Raw genomic sequence first — 10117 nt, forward strand, 5'->3', positions numbered from 1 at the left:
AAAATAAATGATTAAATAAACAAACAAATCATAATCTGTTGTCACTTATTACTGTTAACTAATAAATCGTGCTGTAGAACTGTTGTATAAAAGCAATATGACACTCGAGGTCGTGCTGTTATACTGAATCGCAGCCGTGCTGATATTCAGTATAACACACCCCCTCTCGTGTGATATTGCTTAATTATCGTCTGCCATAGGCTATGGGTAAGTGATGCATGGCTTGTAAACAAACATACTTTTTAAGACTTGTTCAAAAGCAAGGTCTGTGTGATCCTCTAATTATGTGTAGTGTTTTTAGCATGTTGATGTTCTTTTAGCATGTTGTGATGTGCTAAACATGCAGTTAGATGTTCAGAGCGATGTACCTTCTTAGCTGATAGCTACTAGCAGCTGTTTTGCGTGTTTTGATTCAGAGTGAGATTTTCCGGTATTTAGTTTGAGGTGTACCAACATTCAAATAAGCATATCTTCTTCAATGATTTCAATGTATGACACATCATTTGAAAGCTGACAATCTGCACTTTCATAATCTGGGGAAAAAACAGAAAAATGACCTACCCTACTTGAGGACTTTTTCACCAGACCCAGTCACAAATATTTTCTCAAAGCATCACGTGCCAGTTATTATTTTCATACTCATCTATCCTGCATCATGCAAAACACAGCTAAGCTCTAGTTATAGAACTGCTACTATTTACATTTAAGACAATATTTCATAGATGTTAGTGGTTCGTTAGTGAAGTGTTAGTAGAAACAGTAGCAGTGGCACTGTGGCAGGCTGGAGCAGGGAAGAGGGACATCTGTCTTCTAGGCAAACATGGTGAGGGAGATCCACTACAGGGGAAGATGAATGTGGGAGAGAGAATACTTTACTGAACAAAGTTTATTACCTATTAACACATTACATTGGCATCCCTATCACATATTGAATATTACACAGTCATCACTATCACATGGAAATGTGAAATACGATATATTTCCTTTTCTTCCTACGTCAAACCTACTGTACACACATCAACATATCCTAACAGGGTTCCTACAAGTTTCAACAAGTACAATTTAAGACCTTTTTTAGAACTCTTTGAATATAATTTTAGACCTATTCGCAACATCAAATGATAGATTTTTGTCATCCTCGAGGTGATGAAATTAGGGATTTCACTGCCATACAGACAAAAAAGGAAGCGAATTGGCATTTATTTGGTTCCAGCTTGATTAATTTCCGCGTAAATAGATGTGGTCGGACTGATTTCCTTGCAGGATCTCATTTTTAAGACCTAGCACCTCATTTTTAGACCGGATGACTGACATTTGAGACCTTTTTAGGCCTTATAAATTGTATTGAAGGCTTTTTAAGACCAGCGCGGGAACCCTGCATAAGGAAGGGTGCGGTGTGTGTGTGGTAACAAACCTGGAAGAAGCTGAAAGACACTTGCCCATCTGCATCTGTGTCCATTTCTTTAAATGTCTCTGTGAAGGGGAACACAGAGTTTACAGCTGTTCCATCTACTCACATAGCTATGCTATTTGTTTCCCACATCAATCGCCTCCTCTTTTACTAGTAGCACCAGCACTGCCCTGTAGCACGATGTCTGAGGAGGAGCATGAAGAGGTTCTGGTCGAAATGAACTCACTGAACATGGTCTCCAGACGGATTAGACAGTTGACAAAGTTATCAAAGTCCACGTTCAGGTCTGGCTTTGCATAGCGAAGGATGATCAGTTGGAACAGGTGATTGGTCAACTTGAAGCCTGACAGGGAGAAGGGCAGAGAGAGAGGAGAGTGTCGTCATTTAGTATGCGTTAAATAGAACTATTGCAATGTTTTGTGTTCCACCTCGTCTCAACTGGTCTCGTCGGTAAAATAATAATATGCCTTCTGTCTGCTTACATGAACAGATGGATTTTCATAGAAAGACAGAAGAAGAAAGACCGGTTGGGCAGATGAACCCAGGGCAGGGGAGTTGCCCGTATTATTGTACACTTTGCATTAATCAATACAAAAATACATCAAGTAGAACCAGATGTTCTATGTCTTCGTTTCTGGTGAGAAACGATTACAACAGTGATGGTAATGAAATAGTACCAGCAGATTCCAGTGCCAAGCGTATCTCATAGGAGCTCATGGTCCCAGATTTGTCCAGGTCAAACTTCCTGAACACAGTCTGGTGTTGTTGAGGTGGGAAAGAGAGGCAAGAGTCAAGTTACAGTTTACATTGACATTTTAGCATGTTTCACCATTTAGCTTTTATCACGCGACTTACAACAACACAAATACATTTCTCTAAAGTAAGTGAATCATCTATACATCAGTCATCACAAGAAAAAATAAAATACTGCCATTGGCAGTCCCCATGACCGTTAACAGTTATCTCTAAGGATAGACTGAAAGAAGGACACTTGGAGAGGAGTATCAAATCCACTCAAAATAAACGAGTTTATGTTTGACTCACAAGGTAGCGTTTGATTTTCTCCCATAGCACATGAAACTCAGTCAAACCCAGCTTTCCGCTGCCAGTAGTCTGTCAGAACGATGTCAAGGACAAGAGTGATGACTAGAACAAGACACAATGCAGCCATGCTTGTAAACGTTCCATCAAGGATACATCCATGAGCGTGATCATGCAGCGACATGCCTCCTTCCCAAAGCCGTTTGTCTTGAGGTCTTTATCTGTGACAGAGAAGGTTCCAGTCAGGAAACTACAGTAGTCCTATCACCCTTTCATTCAAGACACATAAAAACATTACTATAAAAGATGCCAGTATCGGCATGGGGCGGCTGTAGCGCAGGAGGTAGAGTCGCCGTCTAATGATCACAAGGTTGGCAGATCAGCGGTTCGAGCCCCGGCTGGCCGCATGTCGAGGTGTCCTTGGGCAAGACACTGAACCCCACAATTGCTCCCAGTGCGTGGGCCAGCGCCTTGCATGGCAGCTTGCCGCCATTGGTGTGTGAATGTGAATGTGTGTGTGAATGGGTGAATGAGAGGCCGTTGTAAAACGCTTTGGAGCAGCAAAAAAGGCGCTATATAAGTGCAGTCCATTTACCATTTACCCATGACCCATTAATCTAGTGTCTGTAGACTTACGCTTGCTGATGATTCGGTTAAGGATAGTCTGAAGTTTGGAGGCACTGATCTCCATTTCCTGTGGGAGAAAAGATGATGAAAAAAGACTACAAGTACCATGATACCAGTATGACTCCACTGAAACCTCCATTTCTCTCACCGATCCAGCCAGCTGTTTGAAGAGATTCTTGAAGCCCTCATCAATCTGGCTCTCATCCAGCTCTGGCTGCAGTGGAAACACATAGACAACTTGTTTAACATGTAGTGCAGTGTGGTGTAATGTGGTGTGGTGTGGTGTGGTGTGTGTATTGTAGTGTGGTGTGGTGTGTGTATTGTAGTGTGGTGGTGTGTTGTGGTGTGGTGTGGTGTGTGTATTGTAGTGTGGTGGTGTGTTGTGGTGTGGTGTGGTGTGTGTATTGTAGTGTGGGGTGGTGTGGTGTGTTGTGGTGTGTGTATTGTAGTGTGGTGGTGTGTTGTGGTGTGGTGGTGTGTTGTGGTGTGGTGTGGTGTGTGTATTGTAGTGTGGTGGTGTGTTGTGGTGTGGTGTGGTGTGTGTATTGTAGTGTGGGGTGCTGTGATGTGTTGTGGTGTGTGTATTGTAGTGTGGGGTGGTGGGTGTGTGTATTGAAGTGCACTGTGGTGTGGTGTGATGTGATGTGCTGCGGTGTGTGTATTGAAGTGCAGTGTGTGTATTGTAGTGTGGGGTGGTGGGTGTGTGTATTGAAGTGCACTGTGGTGTGGTGTGATGTGATGTGTTGTGGTGTGTGTATTGTAGTGTGGTGGTGTGGTGTGGTGTGGTGTGGTGTGTATTGAAGTGTGGTGTGGTGTGGTGTGTGTATTGTAGTGTGGTGGTGTATTGTAGTGTTGTGGTGTGGGGTGGTGTGATGTGTTGTGGTGTGTGTATTGTAGTGTGTTGTGGTGTGTTGTGGTGTGGTGTGGTGTGGTGTGGTGTGTGTATTGTGGTGTGGTGTGGTGTGTGTATTGTAGTGTGTTGGTGTGTTGTGGTGTGGTGTGGTGTGTATTGTAGTGTGTTGTGGTGTGGTGTGGTGTGGTGTGTGTATTGTAGTGTGATGTGGTGTGTGTATTGTAGAGCAGTGTGTTGTGGTGTATATACAGGGTCTGCTGATCTGTCATGGAGTTAACCTCAGACCGATATCATTTTATAAGCATTTCATATTTCAAACCTCCTCTGGCAGATCAGCTGAGATGTCATCGTCCAGTTCCCTGTCAAACAGAGGAGAAGATGTTTAGCCATGCTTCGAGGTTCAATTGCTTGAGATTTCCATTGTCACATTTCTCTCCCTCCTTCCTGGCAGCACCCGGGGCACGGCGAGGACTCACTGGGAGTCAGCGGGCCTCTCGGAGAACACTCTCAGCACAAAGTCTCCGTCCTTCTGGGGCTCGAAGGTGGAGGGGACGATGATGTACTCTCCCTGAGGCAGGCAGAAGCGGGAGCTCACTTCGCGCAGGTTGACGAACAGGTCGGAACGGGCGCTCGATTCATGACTCAGGAAGAAGTCCCTCTTCAGGTGCACCCCGGCCCTGCCTGACATCTGGCAGGGAGAGGGAAGGACGCGAAAGAGGAGAAAAGACCAGCAATGGGAGAGGAGGAAAGAGAGGATATTATTATGAGAGTGGAGGCTAGGAATACAAGAGAAATATTTGTGGGTGATGTTTTTCTTTTAACTCCAGGTTGCTGTTTTAGCCAGAAGCATCTCTCCAGAGTGTATCCACTTTCCATACTGTACCTCCTGTGGAACCTAACGGAGAGATGAGAGAGCAGTAGTTAAGCCATATCGCTTGTGAGAGTTCGACACTTTTTAAAATGAGATTTGTTGATTGGGATGTTAGGGGTTGGGGTTTAATCTGAGTCACTAAATCTTTAATATTAGTTTAATCTGAGTCACTAAATCCTTTTTCCTTACATGACCGCTAACAAATAACAGTTTGAGATTTTGTTTTGTTGAGTAAACTGTCTCTTGCCTCGTAGATGGCGAATCCAATGGTCTCCATGTCCTTCCCCTCACGCCGCTGCCGACGGCGGTCCTTCTGCATCAGTGCCACCAAGAAGCTGCAACCTGATTGGCCCTCTGTATCGGGATGCTGAAGGGCCACTTTGTACTGGGGGTTGAGCCAGAACGTTGCTGTAAAGAAGATGGAAAAACGGTATTAATAATAATAATAATAATAATAATAATAATAATAATAATAATAATACTGTATTAGACTTATATAGCTCTTTTCTAGACACTCAAAGACGCTTTACAAACTGAAAATATTGAGTAGTAAAATAAAAAGAAACAAAAAAAGAAAGAAAATAAAGAAAAAATGGGTCTAATTATTTTTTAGATTGCTAAATCTAAATCTAAATCTAAGTGTCTTTGTAGAACAATCTACTCTGTATACTGCAAGTGTATCTAGATTTCGGGCGGAGAAGCGGCGAAAAACAAGCAACGCCAGCGTCCCCTCTCTCGACCGGCATTTTTTGAAAAGTGAAAAGTCTTACTAGTATGATCAATGTAATGTTAGCTAGTTTACCTCTAAACCTGGATTTGGCTGGGCATAAATGACTTAATTTGAGGTGGTAATCACAGTCTGGCTATCTTATCTGTCCGGTAAAACCACAGATATCCTATTAAAATCCTTATTTCTCGTATAATTCTGTGGTAAAACTTCTGTGGTACTTCACGACTGTCATGCAACATGTTGAACAACAAAACAATGAACAGACAAAATGTACAGTTTCACTGTACAAGATGAGATGAAACTCCTCCATCCCGTGCCCGACCATACCTGCGTGGTTCCTGCAGCCCCCTGCGGTGCTGCCCCTCCTCCACTCCCCAGGGTACAGAGCTGTGCTCCACTTCTTCAGCTGGCTGGCCTGCAGCGCGTCCGCTGTCAGATTACAGATCTCCAGTCTGCTGAACTGACGCAGGAACTCAGCAAACGACATCCTGTGCGTGTGCGTGCGTGTGTGTGTGTGTGTGTGTGTGTGCGTGCGTGTGCGTGTGCGTGTGTGTGTGTGTGTGCGTGTGCGTGTGCGTGTGCGTGTGTGTGTGTGTGTGTGTGTGTGTGTGTGTGTGTGTGTGTGTGTGTGTGTGTGTGTGTGTGTGTGTGTTTGTGTGTTTGTGTGGATAAGAATGGATGTGAGAGGATGGCGGTGGGATAGAAAGAGAGGAGTTTCATCATTAACCATCTTCACCCGTACCCAAAACACAAGGTAGAATTCGACAAAACTTCCAAAACTACTCACCAGAACTCCCCGTCCTCGCTACGGTTATACAGTCTACCCCTGACTGCCTTGTCGACTCCGTCCCACTCCCTGGAGCTGAATACAACCACAGACAAAAAAAGTCCCGAGTCTCTCACAGCATAGCATCAGATTGCTACATACTGACACCAGTTTTCACTTCCCAAAAAAAAAGAAAAGAAAGAAACCTAAAACAACCATCCTGTCTCGACATCCCTCAAACCACCACCTAATGAACTCCCCATCTGTCACTCTCTGTCACTGTTAGGGCTTTCACACCGGCAAAGAACCGTGCCGGTTCGCGTTCGCGTTCGGAAACCTCCGAACGTTGGCGCTGTCTGGCGAACGAGCCCGCGTTCATACCAGTGTATCGTTCGCCAGACAGCGCCAACGTTCGGAGGTTTCCGAACGCGAACGCGAACCGGCACGGTTCTTTGCCGGTGTGAAAGCCCTATGTATATCTCATTTGTTCCCACCAGTAACCCATATCCTGTCCTCCTCCACCTCATTCCTCTACCTCCATCAGGGGGGGCTGGTGGAGGTAGAAATCGGAGGGGCACATTGTGATGCATGGAAAGGGAATCAAACACCATTCCTCGTTCCATTCCATTGCATCACAATGAGCCTGTCCTCCAATTTTCGACCCCCCCCACCAGCCTCCCCTGCCCCTCCATCTCTCCTCTATCTCCCCCTACCCCTCTCCTCTCACTTGTCGCTCCAGGCTCCCGTCCACTCCACCTCCCCCCAGGGGTTTCGGATTCTGATCAGCTTGGTGGGACTCCCTCTGAACACCACCTGGCCAATAGACACGGAGAGAGCTGTCTGTGATCAACTGCAAGTGTCATTTAGATCACATAGATGTCCTTTGCCGACGGGCCATGGGCTCACCTCCTCTACCCCTGTCACGGAGTACGCGTGGCCTTTCACCAACTTCTTGAAAGTCATCGCCTCCATTTCGAAAACGCCCGAAATCTGTGGAGAGAGTGGAGAGGCAGACAATCACCCTGACATTGAGACGTACTGTACAGAGGATTAGATGAACTGATGTTCGTCATTCTAGAATATATAAAGAAGCTCAACCCCCCGCTCCCTCGTAAAGAATACACCGTGTTTGAATCTGTATCTGTTCACAGACTGTGTGTTTCTATCAGGAGAGGCTGGTGGAAGTAGTAATCCCAGGACGGGCTCATGGTAAATGGACTGCACTTATATAGCGCCTTGTTCCTTATTCCTTGGTCCTCTGTGGCTCAGTTGGTAGAGCGTGGCGCTGACAACGCTTAGGTTGTGGGTTTCGACTCCCGCTGGGACCGTACATACTGAAATATGCACTCACTGCAATGTACGTCGCTTTGGATAAAAGCATCAGCTAAATGGCGTATATTATTCCAAGGCGCCATTGACAATGGCGTCTCGTTCACCCATTCACACACACATCAGTGTCTTTCCCAAGAACACCTCGACACGTGGCCAGACGGGGATCGAACCGCAGAACCGCTGACCTTGCGATCATTAGAAAGCCGGCTCTTCCTCCTGAGCCACAGCCGCCCGCCCCCGTTCATTGTAATGCATGGGATGGAATGCCGAATGGTTCTGCCTCCACCAGCGATTTCTGCCTCCACCAGCCTCCCCTTGGTTTCTATGAGCGTGTGTAATGTGTCTGTGTATGGATGGCCTAGTGCTCACATCGATGGAGCAGCCTAGCAAGGATCCTCTCTCCACTGCTCTCCCGATGATACTGAAGAGGTCTGGAGGGGCCTTCTTCAGCTCAAACATCTCCGTCACTCCTCCCGTGAAGTCTTCAAACCCCTCTGATGTACTTCCCCCTGAGAGAGCCTCATAGCAGCCATTTAGCCTGCAAGCCACACATACAGACAGTAAGGCTCGGTAACAGACAGTGGTCCTCTGGGACCATATATACTGAAATGCATGCACTTATTGCAATGTACCGGTAAGTCGCTTTGGATAAAAGCGTCAGCTAAATGGCATATATTATTATATTAGCAGACCTGATGTTTGACTTCTGTATTTTATTTTATTTTTTCTAAGAAATACTTGTTCCTATATAGTGCCTGATCAATTGCTCTGGCAGAATTGTTTATTTTTTTTATCCAACATTGTGAGCTTAGAATTATAAGGTTCTATCTCCGTTTAGGGTAGTTCAGACATATTGAGCGTCAACGTTTTTACATTTCATTATGTTTTGTGAGATGGAACCTTTGTATTTTATTAATTACTAACTAAAAAATGTCAACATTTTAAAAATAACACCACACAGGCATTAATAAAAAACTCAATTCTGACCAAAAATGGAGATAGAACCTTATAATTCTAACGTCACGACATGGCATGGTTGTCCCTCTCTCCCCCTGTGCTTACTTTGCGTAGGCCTTCTCCAGCAGAGCGCTCCAGAACTCGCCTCCCTCAGCCGAGTGGAGGAACAGCAGCTTTCCCTCCTTCACCGGCAGCCTGTCATCGATCACCACATCCACCCACTCCCCGAACTGCCAGAACTGCACACCAAGCACACGTCAGGGAAGAAGCGATGCTGCTATACATCATGATACCAAAAACCTCTGGTCCCCTGGTCCACCACAAAAGTGTCACTTTTAAAATACGAATCTCTACAGTATACAGAGTTGATTGTTGCGAAAGGTTGAAAGATTCTTCTAACCATCATAATTCACATAGAATGATATTCCTAAGTATCAGAATTGATCCAATCTAATTAGAATTCGGATTCCTGTGTGTTTTGCTGCATTATGCTGGGAGCGGCTCTACTGCAGAGCTTTTTTCCCCACACTACTGTGTAAAGAGTCAGGTTGCCAGAACAGTGGAGACTACTTGGCAACTCAAGATGACTGCAGTGCAGCCCATAAACCGTCAGAAATAAAAAAACAAGCACTGTACAGCAAAGCAACACTTCTTTGCTTATGTGTGTTCCATGCACTGCCTTTCTCGCGACGTGCGGTGCCCCTGATCTTTATGCCATGCCTGTGTCTGGCAGTGGCACTCTGTTTGGGGTGGCATGCGGAGTAAGACAGGGGCGAGGCTGGGGGGGGGCTGGCTTGGTGCACCCCGGAGGAATTTTGCAGCAGCGTGCCGGGTGCTGCCCCGCCTGGGAGCTCGTGACGTGAGTGACACAGCGTTTATGTGCGTCCACCTATAAATACTGCCAGTAAATATAGCAGCGTGCGTGCCCGCCTGTGGGGACAGCACTGGAGAAGATGGGGGGTTGGGGGGACACTGGCGTTCAGAACCACTGTGCTGCTGGGTTGTGGGAAATCGAGGGTGGATGGAGGCACAGATCAGCTACACTACTATAGTAAAAAGAAGTATGTATGTATGTATGTATGTATGTATGTATGTATGTATGGGGAATAAGGTCTCCTTCTCTGTCCTTAGTTCAAATGTATGGTGGCTTCAGACAAACAACGTCTTCTACATTCTCTATGAGACACACAGTTCATGCTTGAGTTTTGGCAAGATGACACAGTGGATATGGAGGTGGATGTGGGTCACGTTAGGGTTAGGGTTAGCGTACTGTATCGGTTATGGTTAGGGTATTGTATAGGTTAGGGTTAGGGTACTGTATAGGTTATGGTTAGGGTATTGTATAGGTTAGGGTTAGGGTACTGTCTAGGTTATGGTTAGGGTATTGTATAGGTTAGGGTTAGGGTACTGTATAGGTTGGGGTTAGGGTACTGTATTGAGTACTATATCGGGGAAAAGGGGTGAAGGAACAAGCTGGTAATAGTAATAGGAGGCGATGTTGGTGTTGGTGTGGCAGCACCTGGAAGTGA

The 10117-nt window shown here is 45.7% G+C and overlaps 1 protein-coding gene across 1 annotated transcript in view; it reads right to left on the bottom strand.

Annotated features, from left to right (window-relative positions):
* Window positions 1-810: 810 nt before the first annotated feature.
* LOC308175295 (calpain-1 catalytic subunit-like) overlaps window positions 811-10117 on the bottom strand; it is a gene marked incomplete at both ends in the record, with an annotated part of 10632 nt that continues 1325 nt past the window's right edge. The window contains 19 exons of the mRNA XM_080550989.1: window positions 811-837; window positions 1415-1473; window positions 1638-1754; window positions 2089-2167; window positions 2456-2524; window positions 2609-2673; window positions 3089-3146; window positions 3228-3293; window positions 4252-4291; window positions 4409-4620; window positions 4816-4827; window positions 5051-5211; window positions 5861-6021; window positions 6321-6395; window positions 7027-7112; window positions 7206-7289; window positions 8001-8169; window positions 8694-8827; window positions 10108-10117. The exon at window positions 10108-10117 is cut by the window's right edge and continues 109 nt beyond it. Of these exons, the coding sequence (XP_080407115.1) occupies window positions 811-837; window positions 1415-1473; window positions 1638-1754; window positions 2089-2167; window positions 2456-2524; window positions 2609-2673; window positions 3089-3146; window positions 3228-3293; window positions 4252-4291; window positions 4409-4620; window positions 4816-4827; window positions 5051-5211; window positions 5861-6021; window positions 6321-6395; window positions 7027-7112; window positions 7206-7289; window positions 8001-8169; window positions 8694-8827; window positions 10108-10117 (1684 nt within the window). The remainder of the gene's footprint in view (window positions 838-1414; window positions 1474-1637; window positions 1755-2088; window positions 2168-2455; window positions 2525-2608; window positions 2674-3088; window positions 3147-3227; window positions 3294-4251; window positions 4292-4408; window positions 4621-4815; window positions 4828-5050; window positions 5212-5860; window positions 6022-6320; window positions 6396-7026; window positions 7113-7205; window positions 7290-8000; window positions 8170-8693; window positions 8828-10107) is intronic.

Source organism: Nansenia antarctica (assembly GCF_963989245.1).
Source record: "Nansenia antarctica genome assembly, contig: SCAFFOLD_177, whole genome shotgun sequence".
NCBI classification, from domain to species: Eukaryota; Metazoa; Chordata; class Actinopteri; order Argentiniformes; family Microstomatidae; genus Nansenia; species Nansenia antarctica.